General features: G+C 40.2%; 1 protein-coding gene across 1 annotated transcript in view; it reads right to left on the bottom strand.

Annotated features, from left to right (window-relative positions):
* Positions 1 to 2,955: 2,955 nt before the first annotated feature.
* Positions 2,956 to 22,792, bottom strand: part of SMYD3 (SET and MYND domain containing 3) — a 714,015-nt gene continuing 694,178 nt past the window's right edge. The window contains exon 12 of the mRNA XM_082341269.1: positions 2,956 to 11,877. Coding sequence (XP_082197395.1) covers positions 11,776 to 11,877 — 102 coding nt within the window. The 3' untranslated portion in view covers positions 2,956 to 11,775. The remainder of the gene's footprint in view (positions 11,878 to 22,792) is intronic.

Raw genomic sequence — 22,792 nt, 5'->3', positions numbered from 1 at the left:
TGGGGTCTCTGATATATTTATATATATGATACACTTATATTCATTTATATAAATATAAATAATATATTTATATCATTATAATGATTATATTTATTACATATTATTATATAATGCATAATATATAATTATTACTATATAATTTTAATGATTATAATGGTATAGTGATTATAATGATTAATAATGATTCTTAAATCTTTTATTTCTGTTTCTTGCCTTATGACACTGGCTAGGAGCTCCTGTACAATGCTGAGAAAATATTTCTTGATAGAATATTTCTTTTTTTAAAATGAAATATATTTGACATATAACATTGTGTAAGTTTAAGGTGTACAAAATATTGATATGATATATTTATATATGAATGCCATTGTAGTGCTAGCACCTCTATCACATCAAATAATAATCATTTCTTTTTTTGTGATGGGAACAATTAAGATTTAGTCTCTTAGCAAGTTTGATGATTACAATACAATATTTTTGTCTGTATTCACTATACTGTGCATTAGATCTCCAGAACTTATCTACTAATAAAGACGAACTTTCAATGTTCACTGTTAAGTATGATGCTTGTTATATGTTTTTGTAGATATCCTTCACCTTTTAAGAATTTTCCTTCTATTATTAAGTTGCTGAGATCTTAGTTAATCATGAAAAGATGTTGAATTTTATCAAATGCTTTTTCTGCACATCCTAAGATGTTCACATGATAACATCTCTCTAATGTGTTAATGTAGTGGATTTACTGGATGTGTTATCCCTTTTATTTGTGCTAACTTTGGCTTAGCAGTATATTAAGTATTGCTAACTTTGATTTGCTAATATTTGTCTAGGATTCTTACACCTATATTCTTGAGTGAAATTGGTTTGTGCTTTTCCCTTCTATACTGTCAGATTTTGGTACTAAGGCAAAAATGTGTAAATTAGTTGGGAAGTATTCCTTACTATTCTCTTCCTTGGAACAAAATTGTGAACGGTTGCATTTTTTTCTTCCTTAAATGTTTTGGTGGAATGCACTAGTGAAACCAACTCAGCTTTTCATTATCTTTCTAGGAAGAGTATGAAAGAGTATAAAGTGTTCATTGTTATTCATTAGTGGATATATAATTTTTCAGATTTTTAATCATTTTTTTGAGTCAGCTTTGGTAAGTTGTATTCTTCTAGGAATTTGTTCATTTTCATATCTTTTCAAGAATTTTGGTATAAAGTTGTTAAAAATTCTCTTATTTAATGCTGAGGCATCTGGATTGCTGTTCCCTTTTCATTTCAAATACTGCATATTTGTAGCTCCTCTTTTTTCTTCATTAATTTTGCCAGAGGTTTGTCAGTTTATTAGTCTTTTCAAAAAATAGACTTTTTATTGTTATTGATCCACTCTATTTTGTGCTTACTTTGTGTTTTCTCAAACTCTGCTCTGATCTTTATCATTTCCTCCCTTCTACTTTTGTTCAGTATATTTTCTGAGCTTTTTCTAAGCTCTTGAGATAGGTTCTTAGCTCATTTATTTTTGGCCTAATTTTCTCTTTGAACAATACAAGGACCTTAGAACATTTCTAATGTATATATTTATGACTATTAATATCTGATTAACTATGACTGATCATACAAGTTTTTGTTTGTTATCATTCAGTTAGAATATGTTTGTATTTCGATTGTAATTTTTTCTTTGATCTTTGAGTTAATATATCATTATCATTGTTGATATGTCTATTTCCATTAATAATTCTGTTCATTTCTACTTTATATATACTAATGCTATATTATTATGTGTCTACAAATTTTAGAATTGTTGTATCTTCCTGGTAGATAGAATATTTTACCTTGATTAATGTCTCTATGTTTAATAATACCTTTTGCCTTAAAGTCTATTATATTTATTAATTATTAATAGCCACACCAGATTTCTTTTGGTTAGTATGTGCATAACATACCTTTTTCTTTTACCTTAAAACTCTGTACCCCTATGTTTAGATGTCTCTCTTTAAGAGCATATAGTTGGACTTTTGAAATCCAATCTGATATTATTTTAGTGGAAACATTTACTGTGTATTTACTCTGTTTACTAAATTACATTTAGTGTAAATACTGATATATTTAGATTTAAATCTAATATCTTATTTTGTGCTTAAAATTTCCCTCTTATTTTAAAATTTCTGCCTCCCTGCTTCCCCCTCCCCTACTCTTTTGATAAGAGATGTCTGAGTATTTTTAAAAATAATTCCCTTTTCTCTTCTAAGAGTTTGTAAGTTATACACTCTGACTCTGTCCTGTTGGTGGCTACCCTAGAAATTAAAACATGCATAATTAATTTATCAAGGTATAAAGTTAATCAAACTCTTTACCCTTGTATGGTTTGGACCATACAAGGACCTTAGAACATTTCAACGTTATTTACTCCCTCCTTGTATACTTTTATTGTTATCTAGTGTTTATGTCTCATTTTTTAACCCTAGTAGACATTATTATTACTCTTTTGTAAAGATAAACTTCATTTGTATTTGTCCAAATAGTAGCCATTTTCCTTCTTTTCCATTTCTTTTTGCAACTCTGACCTTCCATCTGTGATTACTTTCCTTCCGCATCATGCACATCTTTTAGGATTTTTTTTCCAGTAAGGGACTTTTAATAAACTCTCTTGGATTTTGGTTTTATAAATTTTTTTTAAAAATTAATTTATTTATTTATTTTTGGCTGTGTTGGGTCTTCGTTTCTGTGCGAGGGCTTTCTTTGGTTGTGGCGAGCGGAGGCCACTCTTCATCGCAGTGCACGGGCCTCTCACTGTCGCGGCCTCTCTTGTTGCGGAGCACAGGCTCCAGACGCGCAGGCTCAGTAGTTGTGGCTCACGGGCCCAGTTGCTCCACGGCATGTGGGATCCTCCCAGACCAGGGCTCGAACCCGTGTCCCCTGCATTGGCAGGCAGATTCTCAACCACGGCGCCACCAGGGAAGCCCCTGGATTTTGGTTTTAAATGTCTTCATTTCACCTTACTATTGAAAGATACCTTTGCAGGGTTTAATATTCTAGGGTGACCATTATTTTCTTTCATCAATTTCATTGATCAGTTTCATCAATGGAAAACAGCATTCCATTCTTTCTGACTTCTAGTGGTGCTGATGAGAAATCACCTGTGACTCTAACTGGCATTCTTTTGAAGGTAATCTGCCTTTTTACTTTGGTTGCTTTTAAGATTTTCTCTTTTTTCATTTTTCTTAAATTCACAGTGATGTACCTGTTGTGAATTTCTTGTTATTTATCATGCTTGAAATTCATTGGATCTTTTAATCTGTGGATTAATGCTTTTATCAGTTTTGAAAAATTTTCAACCATTATATTCTGCGTATTCTTACTCCTCTATCCTTATGGGTCTTATTAGATCAAGTGTATGGTAGACCTGATTACTATTTCCTCCTCACCTTTTCACTTATTTACTATATTTTCCATGTTTTTCTCTCACTGTGCTGCATTATGAATAATTTCTTCAGACCCATCTGCCAGTCCACGAATTTTTTCTTCTACTCCGACCAAATGGCTACCAAGGGTATCCACTGCAGTTTTCATTTCAGTTATTGTATTTTTTATCTCTAGAATCTGTATGATTCTTTTTCAAATATACTGTTTCACTTCTTATTATTCCTTATTCTCTGTAGTTTAAAAATCTATCACTTATTAATTTAAATAGTGAATGTAATTGTTTTAAAGTACGTCTATGATATTTCTGTATTTGGGATGTGAGCGTGTTGCTGCTGTTTGTTGTTTTCCTGGTACATACCCGTGTCACCTTTGTTCTTCAGTTCCTGATTACCATTGACTGGTCAGTCACTGACCTTGAAAAATGACTTGAGGGCTTTCCCAGAGGCCAAGGATGAATGTACCCTTCTCCAGTGAGGTTTTTCATTTGTTTCTGCCAGAGATTAGGGGACATTATCAGCTGAGAATCATCCCAAGTCAGTTCACAACCTGAGGCTCCTTGGTCAGCCCAGACTTTGCCTGCTTGGATAGTAAATTCACATAAGGACTAGGCTTTAGGCACTAGAGTTACAGAGTCTTCTTTTTGCCTCCCCTTTCCTTTCATTTTTAATTTATTATTCTTTTCAACATGAAGACATTCCTGAGCCTATCTCCCCTTACAATAAGTATTTAGCCTTTTGGGGTCCCAGTTCAATATAAACAGAATCTCTCTTAAGTCTTACCACTTTAGGGATTTCATGAGACTTAACTTCTGTCCCCTTTTCCCCATACAGCCTCTGAAATCCAAGTATGCGGCACTGACAAATGCCTTTCATGGGCAAGCAGCTTTGGTTCTGATATCTAATAGTTCACTAACCTCTCTGTTACAGGCTTTCATCCAAGAATTAGCCTCGAGGTTCCTCAGTGTTTCTTACTCTCTTCAGTGTTTTAAACGTTATTCTTGTGTTTTCCCCCTGGCATTTTTCACTGTTCTTGATGAGAGAGTTGTGACACAAAACTCAGCATTCCATAATCAGAAGCCATAAAGTGTCCAATCAGTTTTTATGGAATCTTATTCTAAATTATGAATGGATAGCCAGTGGTCACCAGATATTTGAGAAAAAAATATTATATGAATGATTGATAGAGAATAAAACAAACAAAAAGAAAAGGTAATTTGGTAGAAACAAATTATGCAGAGAAAAATAAATTAACCTTCTCCCCACTATCATTATCTCTTTGTCCTTAGAGAGATAAGATACTGAATCTGTAAAACAAGAACAAGATGCTATTTTAAAAGAACACTGGAGAATAAAGCAAGAGCTCTTGAAAGTTAAAAAAATAATGCTAGCAGAAGTGAAAAAATTTCTATAAAAATTTGAGACTTAAAGTGGAGAGAATCTTTCATAAAGTAAGACAAAAATAGAAAAGATAGAAAATAGGAAAGAGAGAGAGACAAGATAAGAAAATTAGAGTATTAAAATCATTCAGTAGCTTCCTAAGAAAGTTTTCATTGGAAATACAATTTGGGAGACTTACAGTCCTTATTCTACATTTACTTTTTAAAAAAATTTATTTATTTAATTTATTTATTTTTGGCTGCGTTGGGTCTTTGTTGCTGCACATGGGCTTTCTCTAGTTGTGGCGAGTGGGGGCTACTCTTCGTTGCGGTGCATGGGCTTCTCATTGTGGTGGCTTCTCTTATTGCAGAGCAGGGCTCTAGGCACGGGGGCTTCAGTAGTCGTGGCACGTGGGCTCAGTAGTCATGGCTTGCAAGTTCTAGAGCGCAGGCTCAGTAGTTGTGGCGCATGGGCTTAGTTGCTCTGCAGCATGTGGGATCTTCCCGGACCAGGGCTCGAACCCATGTCCCCTGCATTGGCAGTTGGATTCTTAACCACTGTGCCACCAGGGAAGCCCTGCATTTACTTTTAATATACTAGGTAGGTTGGCATTTATCTTTCAAATTGGGGGTTGTAAATAATATTCTCTCACAGTTACAGTTAATAATGCATTTGCAGATTTTTGCTTCCTATTCCTGTGACTTTTGGATCTGCTGGCTTAAATGTCTTTCTAAGGGAGGAATGATTCCTCAGGGAATGCAAAAGTGGCTCCATTATTATGGGAACTGAGACTGCCATGTAGTCTTTTGGGGCTCTTCATGCCTCTGAGTCAACAGGGGAAGAGCAGATTACTGATCTGGTTGAACTGACTGATCTCAGTATCAAATTGCTGCTATACAATGGGGTAAAGGAGGACCATGTCTGAACCCAGGGGATTCTCTGAAGTGCATCTTAGCAGTTGTATAACTAGTTTAATGAAGATTGACGCAACCCACAAAGGCAAAACCACTAAGGATCCGGACAGTTCAGGAATGAAAATCTGAATCATTTCACCAGGTCAGCACCTTGACAAGGCAAGGTGCTAACTGAAGACAAGAAGATCATAGAATGGGTAGTAGAAGAATGAATTTTAAAATATCAACCAACTCATGAATTTTTATGTGTCAAGAACCATGTGAGGAAGGTTGGTAGTGCTTACTTTTATAACTGGAAGCTGGATTGTCATGGAATAGAGTTCTTATGGAATGCTTTTGAAAATCCTATCCAAAGGAACTCAGGGCAAAAAATTAAAGCAAAGTCAAAAAGCAAATGCCAAGGTGAGAGATTAAATATTGTAAAGGGAAAATCTCCCTAATATATAAAGATCAAGAGGAAAAAAACCTTTAAAAATCTGGAAGAAAAATGGACAAAAGACATGTAAGGATAGTTCACAAAAGATAGGCAAAAGGCCTTCAAATATTTGAAGACATCCAACTTCACTAATAAGAAAAATGCAAATTTAAACTACATTGAGATACCATTTCTCACCTATCAGCTTAGAAGAATCCACTCTGTTGGCAAGGCTGAGGGGAAACAGGCATTATTTTTTTTTTCAATATTTATTTATTTATTTATTTATTTATTTATTTATTTTTGGCTGTGTTGGGTCTTCGTTTCTGTGCGAGGGCTTTCTCTAGTTGCGGCAAGCAGGGGCCATTCTTCATCGCGGTGCGCGGGCCTCTCACTATCGCGGCCTCTCTTGTTGCGGAGCACAGGCTCCAGGCGCGCAGGCTCAGTAATTCTGGCTCACGGGCCTAGTTGCTCTGCGGCATGCGGGATCTTCCCAGACCAGGGCTTGAACCCGTGTCCCCTGCATTGGCAGGCAGATTCTCAACCACTGCGCCACCAGGGAAGCCCCACAGGCATTATTTTATAACCCCTCTCAAGGTAAATTTGACAGTACCTAATAAAATTACATATACATTTACCCTTTGACTCAGCAATTCCACTTTTAGGAAATTATCCTGAAGATACATCTCTAGCAATATGAAAAAACGTAGGTACAAGCTTTTTCATTATGGCATTATTTGTAATAGCAAAATATAATCTATGTTAATATATATTATATTGATATTTATATGCCAGCGTAAGTCAGTAATGGGGCAAACCCTAAAGTTGAATAAAAAAAGAAACAAACCTAATTGGATATCAAATTGATTACATAATCACACAGGAAAATTTAATTCAAATAATTTTTAAACATAGTATTTTGAAAATACAACCTTTTTTTGCCTAAGAACCAAAAGCACTAGAAAAGAATCTTAAATTTCACTTAGTAGGTTTGCTGTTAGTAATGGTTGTAGTCATAATTTCAGAACTATTTTGTGTGTATAAGTACACATATGTACAAATATGGAAGGAGAAAGAGGAAGAATACCCAGGATGCTGGATTTTAATTGGTGGTGTCAGTGTGAGCTCACGATTTTAAAAAGGCCGAGGAAGCAGTGACTCCCTAGGAGCAATAAGCAAACACAGTGCCCGGATCAGGGCTTCTACGTACCATTCCTTAGTAAAGGGAACCAGAGCTCCTTGAAGAATGGTTCGTTCCAGGTCTAGAGTGCAAAAGTGTCAGGTGAGCCTGGAGTATCTTGCTGCACCCCAAAGCAAAAAAGTGTTTCCCAAATCACAGCAACACAGGACACAGGATCCAGCTTGAGGACGATCCCAGTAGCCAAGGCTGATACAACTTGAGCATCAAAAAGAATAATTCTGGTTATAGACTATAACATATCTGAATGTTTTTTTAAAAAGAAAAAGGAAGAGGCTTGGGCTAGACCTTTGAGAATGGATTCAATTTAAATAGCTGGAGAAGAAAGGTGGTTTAGTCAGTATGAACAAAAGAAGGAAGTGATAAAGAAGAGGGCATAATTCAGGAGCTCAGAGTGTGTGGTGGGGGGAGCAGTTGGTCCAGCTAGGTCGTCAGGGCCACACAGGGATCAGTAAGTGTAAGATTTGGTGGTTTAGACCATCAATGCCAATCTGAAGATTAGACTTCGAGTGTGGTGGCAATGGGGAGCCGCTGTAAGTTTTTGAGCAGAGGAGTTATATGAGGAAATGACGGAATAGGTGTTTTGGGGAGATGACTGGCAGCTAGATGGAGGACAGGGGACAGAGGGATGGCAAGCAAGGAGGTCAGCGAGGAAGTCTTTGCAGAGGTGCTGGGGGCCTGCGAAGAGCCTGGAAATGGATAAGGATAAAAATGGCTGAAATTTAAAAAAGCATTTCAGAGGATGAATAGACAGAACTTATTCCTCTGATAAGGGGCAAGGGAAGAGTCAGTGGCTCTGAGTTTCTGTGCTGAAGGGTAGAAGGACGATGATGGAGCTGAGCTAAATATGAAGAACAGAGAATTGAGTTTTGATATATTTTGAACTGGTTTTGAATATAGTGACTGTGAACCAATAGCATTTTGATGTTTACAAACCTCAAAAAGGTCGAGTGTCCCACTTTGGGGGGGGGGTACTGCTGGGCTTTCTCAGTCAGCTTGACCTCTTACAGAGCTCAGGTGAAAGCAGGGCTCTGGTGTCTTCCCAAAGCTGCTGCCAGTGATAGGATTTTGTACTGCTTCACAGACAATGCTCAGAACCATGTCCCTGTGGAACCCCAGTGGGCTACTCTCAGTGAGTGTAACATCACCTCCTGGTTGGGCCAGAAAAGAATTTTCAGGGCGTAACTCGAGGTGGGGGGCTCCCACATATGAAATTGCTCTTTCATCCCTGCAGTGAAGCTTGAATGAGGGGACTCTGTGCTTTGTGGCTGTCTGGCTTCATCAGAGGATGGCTGCCCTCTTCACCCACCCGGCGCTCTTGCTTGGCTAGAGGAAGGCTGTCCTGAGCTCTCTAGTGAGCAGGCTTCCCCGGCAGCCTTCCTGCCCTGCACCCTTGGCATTCACGTGGCATGGCCATAAATTATGCCCAGCGTGTTCATTTTCAGTTTAAATGTGTTCTCATCCCAGAGGAGCAACTAATGGCGTCAAGTTACTGATGTGAAAAAAGCCTGCCGCTACAGTGACTATGGATTAATGAAATAGCAGTCATGGAGGCTGGGGCAGCAATAAATTGTCAGCCACCGGTGACATGGATTTTAAATTATATTCTCCATCTCCTTTCCCCTTCTCCAAAATTATTTAGCTGTAGAGTTGTTTGGTAAATGTTTACCATTGCTTAAATGTTTGCTTTCTATTAGAAGTTGGCGCAGGCTGGGCCCCTTCCTTTAAAGGAGCTTTGCTCAGAAAACTGGAGGTGGGCTGAGAGGGATTTAAAAGCCTATCATGCTTTCTCTAGGAGGCGTGAAGGCAAATCTCTTAATCCAGGATCATCACTGACTGATAACTTTCATTCAGAATACTGGCAAACATGGGGCTCTATCGGTGAACTCTGCTCATTTGGCACGTAAGTTACTACCCCTACCTTCTGTTATGGCGTTTTTCTTTTCCTAATGAGTTAAAAATTAGGAACAATACAATTCACAGTGTTTTTGAAAGGCAGCAAGTCTATTTTTCATTAGATGAAGGACCCCAGGGAATCCATTGATGGGCCGTAGGAAGTTCAAGAATCCCTGATCCTACAAGCAAATGTGAACAAGCAACTTGCTCATGTGTATATATGTTTTTCTAGAAAGAAGGTCTGTGGGTTTCATCAAATTCATTAAATGTTCCATAACACCAAGATAGCTTAAGGGCTGCCATGGGGGACTGCATAAACGTCTACGACGTCTTTCTCTCCCAAGATCTATGCCCTTGTGATAGACTTTGTGGCCCCTCTGACTGAGTCTATCCACCCTTGACTCTGGGCCAGCACTGTGATTGGCTCTGGCCCATGGGACATAGTAAAGGTGATACAAGCAGATTTGAAAAGTGCTTGCACTTCGGGGCTTGCCTACTTACTGTTCCTGGAACCCTGCTGCAACGTCAATAAGGCTGGGCTAGCCCAATGAGCTACATGGCCCCAGTCACCCTTGTTTCCCCAGCTGACCCCCCAGTAACTGCAGACAGTGAGTGTGCCCAGCTGAGACCAGCCAAGCCAAGGTCTATGGATTTCATTAAAATCACTAAACGTTCCATAATGCCAAAAGAGTGCAAGGGCTGATATGGTGGACCGCATACATGGCCACAACTTCTTCCTCTCCACACATCCAGGCTCTTGCAGTGGGACTTTGCAAGGGCAGGGGTATGTGGAGCCTGGGCCAAACCAGAAGCAGTTGTCCAGCCAAACTGCTGACATACAGAATAGTGAACAAAATAAGTGTTATTTGGGGATAGTTTATTATGCAGTTAAAGCTAACTGATACAAATACCATATCACACAGTGTGCATTTTGAGGATGAGGGGCACACCTTATTCAGCCTTTATATCTCTTTTTCCTAAAAACACAATAACCATTCAATACGTATTTGTTGAATTGGGTAGAACTGGTCTCTCAAAAAGACTGAGATTCAGCCACTTTCTCAAGGTCACTTAGTAAATCAGGAGCGATCCCAGAGCATCTAACTCTAGGCCTCAGTTTCCTTATAAAATGGGCTTCAAAACACCTACCTCGTTGGGCTACTGTGGCCATTAGAGATACTGTGTGCTTTAGAGGTGCCTGATTCTTGATGGACAGTAGCCCGAGCCAAGCAAGCTGACGAAACGGCTGCAGAACTCATCAGCGTGCGGGAGATCAGGCACGTTTCAGGGATCACAGTGACCGCCAGGTGTTCATGTGGATTCCAGTTTCTAGGCGTCAGCTTTCTCTGCTGCAAAATGAGGGTGGTTCCTTCTGGCTCGACCAGACGTCCATGTGTCATTCTGACACGGCTGCTGCCGCAGTGCGGCCACGTGGCCGGAGGACGTGCCACTCCTTCTGGGGTGGTGGGGGAAGCTCCTGAGTTGCTGCTCTGGATTCTGCCATCACTCCCTGTATCTCATTTTCTCGCTTGTAAAATAAGGTGTGGGTGACAGGAAGCTGAGAATCCTGTCAGCTGCAGGAATCAAGGGCTTCAGTAATACTACTGGAGTCTTCTCTAAGCCTGAGGGACTAAACTGCTCACAGGGTCACAGAGCCATGAAAGAAGTTATTATTTGCTAGAGGAAAAGAAAAGGTTTCTGTATTTGTCTAAAGCAGAAAGTGGAAAAGCAGGCCGTAGAATTGGGGAATAATAGCAAGAAAAAAGAAAAGAAAGCAAACCTGATTTGAGCTGGGATGTTAGAACCCTGTTTCCTGCAGGATAATGGAGCCCCACGCTATGTAGATCACAGGGTCGAACCTTAGACATAGAGATTTATAGAAGAAAATTCCCCTCCAAAAAGCATGGCATACACGAAGGGTTATAAAGTGCTCAGAATGAGTTACACAAAGAGCCATGAGACGTATGAAAAACAGTTTTTTTTTCATTAAGAAGACCTCCTGTCCTTTTCTAATAAAACCTAACAAACATGACGTCTTTCTAGGATTTAGAGTAAAACTTCTTGTGTTGGAGATGATGTATCTGGAAGTGAATAATGGACACACATATCGTTTACTGCAAGCAGTGAAGACAACATCTGAAAATCCTGCTTCTTGCCAAAATGGACATTAAGTAAGTTTTTGCTTGGAAGCAAATATGAAAACATTGATTTTTATCCAACTATCCCTCCGTATATCTAAGGAGAAAGTTACAACTTATTCTGTTACACTTTTAATAGGATTTTCTATCTTTAATGCTGCGATCTTAAACATTACCAGTGAGTAAGCAAAGAAAACAATTACCAGATGGCATTTTTCAAACAAGTTTTTTATATTTATTATAATCGTGCTTCTCTACAACTAAAGATTCATGTGGTGTGCAAACCATATGTCTGACTTTATTTACCAAAGTAAATACAGAACAGCATTCCCAATAGGGGAGGTTCACACAACAAACAAAATACAGTGTGTGACCTCAATAAGGCATTCAGTAAAGGTATAAGCTGTCTCTCCCTCTATGGGGGGTTCCCTCAGGGTGCTCTGATGTTGGCATCACATTCTTCTAAGAGCAGAATCAAATCTTCAATCAGGCTGTGCTCCCTGCCATGTGTCACTCTCATAATATCAAAAGCCTAAAGGGAAAAGAAAGAAGACGGATTAGAACCCCAGATTAGGCAGGTCCCTGCCTGCTCCTCGTCGTTTCCCGTGACACCAGGAGCCCGAAGAAGCCCAGGGTCTGCAGTGTGAGCAGCGCGGTTGTTCTCTACACGAGCAGGGAAGTGACAAGGGTGACTTTGTAATGTGGTGCTTGGAAAGCAGACTTACTACTTGAGTCATGCTGGGCCTGGTGTCCAACAACAATCTTCAGGGATTATTAGAGCTTAGGTTTGGTGTAGGTAAAGAGGTTTAAGAAGAGTTACTAAAACGATTAAGTAATATTAAAGATGAGCTACTATGCTGCTATCACCTTAAAATACAATTTTCATTTTTGCATGCTGCATTTAATTCTCATCTATAAGCACTGTGATACATATAATGTATACATATAATTTTTGTATTCTTTTCATGTCATATGACATTATAACATTGGCATTTTGACAGTCCCTGCCTTCACTCCCCATGTTCAATCTTCACTAAATCTTGCCAATTCTACCTCCAAGATATTTCTGAAATCTGGATGGGTTTGTGACTACTTCAGTAATAGCGTGTGATGGAATTAATGCTACTGATTTCCAAAGCTAGGTCAGAAAGGCCATGCAGCCTTTGCCTTGTTCACTAGTACGTCTGCTCCTGGAACCATGAGCTTCCGTGCTGTGAGGAAGCCCAAGCCACATGGGGAAGCCAAGTGGAGATGCTCTCGTTGATAGTCCTAGCTGAGTCCATCTTTAAAGTCATCCTAGCCTAGACACCAGAAATGTGCATAAAGAAGTCTCCAGATGATTTCAGCCATCAGCCAGAAGATAGCCAGATTCCAGTCTTCCCAGCTGACACTGTGGAAAAGAGGCATTATGGAAAAGAGGCAAGCCATTCCTCTTGTGATCCGTTTGAATTCCTGATTCAAATCATCTGTGAGCATAATAAAAGGGTGGTTATTTTACTCTAAGTTTTGGGATGGTTTGTTATCAAGCAATAAATAGCCAGACTATCCTCAAAAATATTTTTGCAATAAATTAGAGATAAACAGTATCATCCTGCACTGCCCAAACTGGGGGCTCCCCAACGGGGTGGGGGCACCAGACCCATTGTCTTCAATATGAATGTGCCTCGAGAGATAGGTAAAGAGACTTTGGGGCTGTTAAGCACCCAGAAAAGCACCTGCCTCGCAGTACCATGCTGCCAGCCTTGGCTGCACAGTAGTATCAACTGGGGGCTTTCAAAGGTACCAGCGTCCAAACCCCACACATGGTCAACTGAAGCCTATTCTCTGGGGGTGAGGCCTGGGCTCAGGAGATTCTAATGTGCCCTGAGGGTTGAGAACAACTGATACAGTAAGCTCTCACCAAATAATAACAACTATTTATTATTCAGTGGTGACTTATAGCCAACATAATTACCGTTTTAATGGCTGTGTACAATTTTTTTTTTAACATCTTTATTGGAGTATAATTGCTTTACAATGGTGTGTTTCTGTTTATAACAAAGTGAATCAGTTATACATATACATATGTTCCTATATCTCTTCCTTCTTGCGTCTCCCTCCCTCCCACCCTCCCCATCCCACCCCTCTAGGTGGTCACAAAGCACCGAGCTGATCTCCCTGTGCTATGCGCTGCTTCCCACTAGCTATCTATTTTACATTTGGTAGTGTATATATGTCCATGACACTCTCTCACTTCGTCCCAGCTTACCATTCCCCCTCCCCGTATCCTCAAGTCCATTCTCTAGTAGGTCTGTGTCTTTATTCCCATCTTGCCCCTAGGTTCCTCATGACCTTTTTTTTTTTTCTTAGATTCCATATATATGTGTTAGCATACGGTATTTCTTTTTCTCTTTCTGACTTACTTCACTCTGTATGACAGACTCTAGGTCCATCCACCTCACTACAAATAACTCAATTTCATTTCTTTTTATGGCTGAGTAATATTCCATTGTATATATGTGCCACATCTTCTTTATCCATTCATCTTACAATTCTACTCTTAGAAATTTAGATCACTACCAGTTTTTTGTTATGATGTAGCTCTTCTAGCATAGGACTTTTTTGCCTTTGCTGAATATTTGATTAAGATAAATCTCTGGAGGTGGGATTCTTGGGTATGAACCTCTTTAAAACCATAGAGACTTTAGAGCTGCGGAGCACCCCTTCATTCTACTGGGTGTTCAGGACTAGGAGTGCTTTTGGCCTGTGTTCCTGGCTTTTTGGCCTCTTTAAAAATGTTCCCTTTAGCTGGGATAAAGGGAAACAGGCAGACAGACGGGGTCTAGATTTAGCTGCCGAGAGAGAGAAAAAAGGGAAAGGCCCACCATTCAGGTTCTGGTGTCCCAGCCTGGAAAAGAGCTCTGCCCATGGAGCTGGCTGTAATCCCGCACTGGCCCATCACCTGTGACATCCCAGCTGGAAACCCAGAAGGGGGCTGTGATGAGTCAGCGCCGTGAGGATTTGGTTCTTAGTAACCTGAGTGGGTCTGCCCTGTGGGTGCAGAGCGTCTGCAAGCAAATCCCGAGGTGCAGTGGGGCAGGGTGAGGGGTGTTCGAGATGGAGGGGAGGAGTTGGGAGTAGATCAACAACAAATGTTTGATGCCATTCAGGGAACAAATGTCTCCTGTCTCCCTCCCGCCCCACTCCCCCTGGTCCTCTGTTGTTCTAGACATCTCAAGGTCCCAGGCAGGGGCCTGCATGAGAGTGCGATTGTAAAAAGAGACTGAAGAGGTGCTTTGAGCCCTTCATGGGAAATTCTCTCACTCGAAAGCTGCTTAGATGTTCTCTTCCCTTCCACTCGACAGAGGACCAGCTGTACTTGTGATCTGACACAGGAGGGTGAATGGGCCAGGAGCACCACCTGAAAAGCTCTTTGCAGAAAGAGAAATAACGCTCCTCCCAGCCCCATGGACAGGTCTGCCGGAGAAAGGCCTGCCTGACCTGTGAGGGCTCTCGCCCTCCCAGCCCCTCACCGCTCTCTGCTGGGTGAGGGCCTGGCCTCGTTTCTCAGGAGAACTCCCAGACCAGCTTCTCTGTGTCCTCCTGTTTTATTTCTCCAGGTTCCTCATCTGGAGAACGTTCTGTGCTTCTCAGGGACTTGACTCAGAGGCTACATGACAGTCATCTTCATACCACTCTGAAGGGTAAGGTCGATCTGCATGTTTTCAAATGTATTGTAGCTCCAGCTTCCTTCCTCGCTGCCTTTCTTCCAGTCATACGTTTCACTTTCTTCTCCCTTCCAGCTTTAAGAATAAGGCCTACTCCTCAAGAGACAAAGTTAGTTAATTGTAGCTGATCTGGAGTCTTCCTGTTCATTCCTGCTCATCCCACAGCACGGCAGGTGCCTGAGCGTCAGAAGGAGGCTTCTGGCCCTGCAGCCCTTCACGAACCGCAGAGCCACAGCCAGGAAGGGAAGCCACCTGGCCTTCCCCAGGCCTCACTTCCATACCTCCCAGCCTGCTTCCTTGCGGGAGGGCCATAAAGACCATCCGGTGCAATGTCCTCATGTCTGGCCTGAGAGGGAGCCCAGGGTGAACCCAGTGTTCATTCCATGACTGCACAGTGCAGCCTCCACCCACAAACAGTCTTCAGTGACCAAGGAGAGGGCCTGGAGGGTCTCTGAGATGTGGCTTCGGGGACACCCTGAGGAGCCATGAGGTCTTCCTAGTCAAGATGCTGCTGGTTGTGACCTACGTTCTCGTATTCGGTGGTGGATGCAGCACCGGTAGCAAAAGTGGGGCAGGGGCAACCCCTGGGTGTGTATGTGTAGGATTTGAGATACTAAGATTAGAGGATCCTATCCACAGGGGTAGCTAGAAGCAGAGAGGAAATGGGCATAGCTGGGAGCAGAGGACCACATTGAAGAGACTGGAAAAAATCCATATAATTTGTCTAGAAGGTAAAACCAAGTATAAATAGGATTAACAAGTAAACACTGTAATTTTCTCTGAGTGATGGGTGGGGTAGAAGAGAAAAGGAGAGAAAGAAATAAGATTTAGTAATGTGCAAAATATGGCGATAACTATGTTCCCTGTGTGTGTGTGTGTGTGTGTGTGTGAGAGAGAGTGTGTGTGTGTGTGTGTGTGTGTGTGTGTGTGTGTGTGAGAGAGAGAGTAATACAGCAGGTTGAGTATACAGGACGGGAAGCCACAACTCAGACTTGGTCCGGCGGGACGTCTGGTCCTTGTCTTGGACATCACCTGGGCCCACAGGTGAGCTGGGGCAGCAGTTCTCAGCGGTGTAGGAAGGGAGCCCTAGGTAGCTGTCAGCACAGGCTGCCTCTGCATGGTGGCCACAGCCCCTCAGCCCAGCAAGAAGATGAGGAGGTCTTTTTTTCCCCCCAAAACAAAGTTACAGTAAATCTCTGACAAACCAGGACAATTGTTTGCTGTAGGTCTGTGTCTCCCTTCTCTCAGCCCCTCCCAACTGCCACACATGCACATGTCAGAGAGGACAATTTTTATTTAGTTTCCTGCAGCAATATGTACAACAGATTAAGGAAATATAAAATCAGAGCCAGCCTGTGCTGGGAAAAGCTTATCTCTTTCCATTAAATTTTATTTTTTTAATGGTAGCATTTAAAAAGAGCCTGCCTGTAATCTTCCACAGAGGACCTATTTGAAGCCTTCAAGGGGGCGTTGCTGCCCCCCATGTACTGACTCTAAATGTCACACGAGAAATGGAAGCACAGATTGTCTGCCACACGACAGGCATGGCTCACTCAGGAGTAAAGATAGGGTCTTTGAAAGATCGGGTCCCCAGAACTGATTTCAATCTCATCCCAGCTTTTTTTTTTTTTTTTTAAGTAATTGTAGAATTGTGGGTCATATATTAAATAAAATGAATTAAATTATGATTTAAAGTTGCAAACAATATAGCTTTCTTATTAATTTTTAATAAAAATATATTAAGCTTATCAAGGATCTCATATACTCTCTACCAAAAGCCTGAGGGAATCCAGTAATGACTTCCCCAAGCAGGATTTAAATATGGATATAAATCAGAGGGAAAAGAAATGTATGCATGATAAAAACCTCTGGAATCAGATCACAAGAGGGGAAAATGCAGGCAAGTTTTCTCACTCTGCCCACCTCAGGATGAAAGCAGAGTAGAGGGGTGGGAGGTGGTGGGCCTGCGCTGGGGCATCCAAAGCAGGACATGTAAGAAGACAGACCTACAACCCCTCAAGCAGCTCCAGAGCCACCACAGCCCTTCACAAGGGGCAGCAGGAAATCCCAAAGCCTTGGATGACCTTCCTGAGCTCACAGCACCCCTGCTGACTCCACTGTGCTCTACACCTTGTACAGAATCCACTGGAAGGACCTGTCCTCCTGGGAGGCAAGATTCCTTAAAGAAAAGATCTATCCATTCATACACTAAATATCGGCTAAGCAGCTGTCATGAATAAGACTCGTCCTTGCCCTGGGAGGAGCTCTGGCACAGCCAGAAATCAGGGTTCTAGCAGGACAGTGTGTGATAAAGGGAGATGTAAGGTGCTGGGGGGTCCAGAGGAGAGACCCCAGAAGGGGTTACAGATGTGGTGAGCTCAGGTCTGTGCCTTCCAGTGGGAGTAGCTATTCCAGAAAGAGTTGCTGTTGTGTTGTTATGTTTAACTAATCAATCGATCCAATGCATATTTATTGAGCACTTGAGAGACCCTGAAGACATCATGTCTCCTCCCTGAGCTCCGGTTTCCTCACTTGAATAATGAGGAGATTGGACTAGATAAATTCTATGGACAAACCAAGTCCCAGACACAGAGCTAGGAGGTGCAGGTTTGGTTTCATTTCAAAATGTGTTATTGATTTCTAATTTAACTCCACTGGGGTCAGAGAATTTACTTTGTATGACAGGAATCCTTTTACATTTATTGAGACTTGTTTTATGGCCCAGAATATGGTCCTTCTTGGTATACAGTTTGTGGGTACTTGAAAAGAAGTGTATTCTGCTACTGCTGGGTGGAGTTTTATAAATGTCAATTTGATCCTGTTGGTTGATGGTGTTGTTGAATTCTTCTATATCCTTGCTGGTTTTCTGTCTAGTTGTTCTGTCAGTAGTTGACAGGGAGTGTTGATGTCCCCGGCTATACTCGTATCCATAAGTCTATTGTCTATTTCTTCTTTTAGTTCTATCAGTTTTTGTTTCCCACATTTTGCAACTGGGTTGTTTGGTGCATACACATTTAGAATTGCTATGTATTCGTGGTAAACTGACCTTTTTTTCCCATTATATAATGTCCTTCTCTGTCTTTAGCAACATTTTCTTTGCTCTAAAATCTACTTTATCTGATATTAATATAGCCACTCCAGCTTTCTTTTGATGAACTGTGTTTTCATGATGTATCTTTTTCCATCATTTTACTTTCAACGTGCCTATATCACTATATTTAAAGCGAGTTTCCTATAGACAGCATATAGTTGGGTCATTAAAAAAAATCCATTCTAATAATCTCTGTCATTTAATTAGTATATTTTAGACAATTTATATTTTTTACATAGATCACTTGCATAATTAATGGGGTTATTCATATATTAGGGTTTTAAGTTTGCCATTTAAAAAAATTTTCTGTTTATTCTGGTTTTTTCTTTTTTGCTTCTATTTTCTTTTTCTTGCATTTCCGGTGGATTACTGCTTTTTTTAGAATTCTGTAATGTTTTTGAGTGTACTTGTTTGTGTGTGTGTGTGTATATATATATATATATATATATATAGACATAGACATATAATTGTCAAATATAATTGACCTAAATATTTCCACTATATACATTTAGAACCACAGAAGACAGTGTTATAAATTTTGTTTCAACTGTCAAAGCTTATCTCAAAAACTCAAGAGGAGAATGAAAGTCTATTTTATTTACCCTTACTTTTGCTTACCATGTTCTTTCTTCCTGATGTTCAAAGATTCCTGCCTTTATTATTTACTTTCTGTTCAGAGAATTCCTTCAGCAATCCTTTTAGAATAGGTCTGCTGGTGACAAATTCTCTTACTTTTCCTTCATCTAAGAATGTTTTGATTTTCCCTTGACTCTTGAAGGCTATTTTGCCGAGTATAGGTTTTTGGCTCAACAGTTCTTTTCTCTCAGTGCTTGAAAAATGTGCCACTTTCATCTGGCCTCCATGTTTCTTTGTTTGTTAATATTTATTTATTTATTTATTTGGCTGTACCAGGTCTTAGTTGCAGCACGCGGGATCTTCAGTACTGCGTGCGGGATCTTCATTGCAGCACGCAGGATCTGTTTTTAGTTGCGGCATGCCGGATCTTTGTTGTGGCACGCGGGATCTAATTCCCTGACGAGGGATCGAACCCAGGCCCCCTGCATTGGGAGCACAGAGTCTTAACCACTGGACCACCAGGGAAGTCCCTGGCCTTCATGGTTTTTAATGAGAAAGCCACTGTAACTCAAATTGTTTTTCTCCTATAAGCAAGATGTCATTTTTCTCTTGCTGCGTTTTTTTTTTTTTTTTTAATTTTTTACATTTTTTGCTGTGTTGGGTCTTTGTTGCTGCGTGCGGGCTTTTCTCTGGTTGTGGCGAGTGGGGGCTACTCTTGCGGTGCGGGGGCTTCTCATTGTGGTGGCTTCTCTTGTTGTGGAGCATGGGTTCTAGGCGCGTGGGCTTCAGTAGTTGCGGCACACGGGCTCAGTAGTTGTGGCGCACAGGCTTAGTTGCTCCGCAGCATTTGGGATCTTCCTGGACCAGGGCTCGAACCTGTGTCTCCTGCATTGGCAGGCGGATTCTTAACCACTGCGCCACCAGGGAAGCCCCTCTCTTGCTGCTTTTAAGATATTTTTGTTGTCTTTAGTTTTCAGAAGTTTGTCTAGGATGAGTCTTGATGTGCATTTCTTTGGATTTTTCTTATTTGGATTCACTTAGTTTTTTTTTTTAAGTTCTTGTAGGTTTTTTTAAAAATTTATTTATTTTTATACAGCAGGTTCTTATTAGTCATCAATTTTATACACATCAGTGTATACATGTCAATCCCAATCTCCCAATTTATCCCACCACCACCCCCCACCCCACGGCTTTCTCCCCTTGGTGTCCATACATTTGTTCTCTACATCTGTGTCTCTATTTCTGCCTTGCAAACCGGTTCATCTGTACCATTTTTCTAGATTCCACATATATGCATTAATATATGATGTTTTTCTCTTTCTGACTTACTTCACTCTTTATGACAGTCTCTAGGTCTATCCACGTCTCTACATATGACCCAATTTCGTTCCCTTTTATGGCTGAGTAATATTCCACTATATATATGTACCACATCTTCTTATTCCATTCGTCTGTCGATGGGCATTTAGGTTGCTTCCATGACCTGGCTATCGTAAACAGTGCTGCAATGAACACTGGGGTGCATGTGCCTTTTTGAATTATGGTTTTCTCAGGGTATATGCCCAGTAGTGGGATTGCTGGGTCATATGGTAATTCTATTTTTAGTTTTTTAAGGAACCTCCATACTGTTCTCCATAGTGGCTGTATCAATTTACATTCCCACCAACAGTGCAAGAGGGTTCCCTTTTCTCCACACCCTCTCCAGCATTTGTTGTTTGTAGATTTTCTGATGATGTCCATTCTAACCGGTGTGAGGTGATAACTCATTGTAGTTTTGATTTGCATTTGTCTAATAATTAGTGATGTTGAGCAGCTTTTCATGTGCTTTTTGGCCATCTGTATGTCTTCTTTGGAGAAATGTCTGTTTAGGTCTTCTGCCTATTTTTTTATTGGGTTGTTTGTTTTGTTAATATTGAGCTGCATGAGCTGTTTATATATTTTGGAGATTAATCCTTTGTCCATTGATTCATTTGCAAATATTTTTTCCCATTCTGAGGGGTGTCTTTTCGTCTTGTTTATAGTTTCCTTTGCTGTGCAAAAGCTTTTAAGTGTCATTAGGTCCCATTTGTTTATTTTTGTTTTTATTTCCATTTCTCTAGGAGGTGGGTCACAAAAGATCTTGCTGTGATTTATGTCAAAGAGTGTTCTTCCTATGTTTTCCTCTAAGAGTTTTATAGTGTCCAGTCTTACATTTAGGTCTCTAATCCATTTTGAGTTTATTTTTGTGTATGGTGTTAGGGAGTGTTCTAATTTCATTCTTTTACATGTAGCTGTCCAGTTTTCCCAGCACCACTTATTGAAGAGACTGTCTTTTCTCCATTGTATATCCTTGCCTCCTTTGTCATAGATTAGTTGACCATAGGTGCGTGGGTTTATCTCTGGGCTTTCTATCATGTTCCATTGATCTATATTTCTGTTTTTGTGCCAGTACCATACTGTCTTGACTCCTCCAGCTCTGTTTTTTCCCCTCAAGATTGCTTTGGCTATTCGGGGTTTTTTGTGTCTCCATACAAATTTTAAGATTTTTTGTTCTAGTTCTGTAAAAAACGCCATTGGTAATTGGATAGGGATTGTATTGAATCTGTACATTGCCTTGGGCAGTATAGTCATTTTCACAATCACTTACCTTCTTGAATCCCCAGGTACAGTTTTTTTATGTTCGGTGGCATTAATTACATTCACATTGTTGTGCAACCGCTACCACTATCCATTTCCAGAACTTCTGTGTTATCCCAAACTGAAACTGTGTACCCACTAAACAATAATTCTCCATTCCCTTCTCTCTCCAGCCCCTGGTTATCACTATTTTACTTTCTGTCTCTATGTTTTTGACTACTCTATATACCTCATATAAGTGGAATCATACAATATTTGTCCTTTTGTGACTGGCTTTTTTCACATAATGTCTTCAAGGTTCATCCATGTGGTTTCATTTTTAAGGCTGAATAATATTTCATTGTCTGTATATTCCACATTTTATCTGTTCATCTGTCCATGGACATTTAGGTTGTTTCCACCTTTTAGCTGTTGTTAATAATGCTTGCTATGAACATTGGTGTACAAATATCTGTTCAAGTCCTTGCTTTCAATCCTTTTGTGTATATACCCAGAAGTGGAATTGCTGGATCAAATAGTAATTCTATGTTTCATATTCTTGAGGAAGTGCTATACTATTTTTCCACAGTGGCTGCCCCATTTTGCATTCCTGCCAGTAATGCATAAGGGTTCCAGTTTCTCCACATCCATACCAATACATGTTGTTTTCTGTTTTTTTTCCTTAATAATAGCCATCTTAGCAGGTGAGTAGTATCTCATTGTGGTTGTGGTTTGCATTTCCCTAATGATTGGTGATGTTAAGCCTCTTTTTATGTGATTTTTGGCTATTTGTATATCTTCTTTGGAGAAACGTCTATTTGGGTCCTTTGCGAATCTCTGAATTGGGCTGTTTTGGTATTATTATTGAAGTTTAGGCATTCTCTCTATATTCTGGATATTATTCACTTATCAGATATGTGATTTGCAAATATTTTGTTCCATTCTGTGGGTTGCCTTTTTACACTGTTGATTGCATCCTTTGATGCACAAACATTTAAAATTTTGATGAAGTTCAATTTGTCTATTTTTTCTTTGTTGCCTGTGCCTTTGGTGGCACATCCAAAAAAAATCATTGCCAAATCCAGTCTCATGAAGCTTTTCTTCTGTTTTCTTCTAAGAGTTTTATAGTTTTAGCTCTTATATTAGGTCTTTAATCCATGCATTAATTTTTTAAAATATAGTGTTAGGTAAGTGTCCAACTTTATTTTTTGCATGTGGATATCCAGTTTTCCCAACACCGTTTATTGAATGGACTGTCCTTTCCTCACTGGGTGGTCTTGGCAACCTTGTCAAAAATTATTTGACATATATCTGAGAGTTTATTTCTGGCTCTCTATTCTATTTCATTGGCCTATATGGCTGTCTTTATGCCAGTACCATGTTGTTTCGATTACTGTAGTTTTGTAGCAAAATTTGAAATCAGAAAGTGTGAGTCCTCCAACTTTTTTTTTTCTTTTTCAATATTGTTATGCTATTGG

This window comes from Balaenoptera borealis (assembly GCF_965194805.1).
Source record: "Balaenoptera borealis genome assembly, chromosome: 1".
NCBI classification, from domain to species: domain Eukaryota; kingdom Metazoa; phylum Chordata; class Mammalia; order Artiodactyla; family Balaenopteridae; genus Balaenoptera; species Balaenoptera borealis.
Note: the sequence above shows the minus strand (reverse complement) of the source record. Positions and strands in the feature narration are given on the sequence as shown.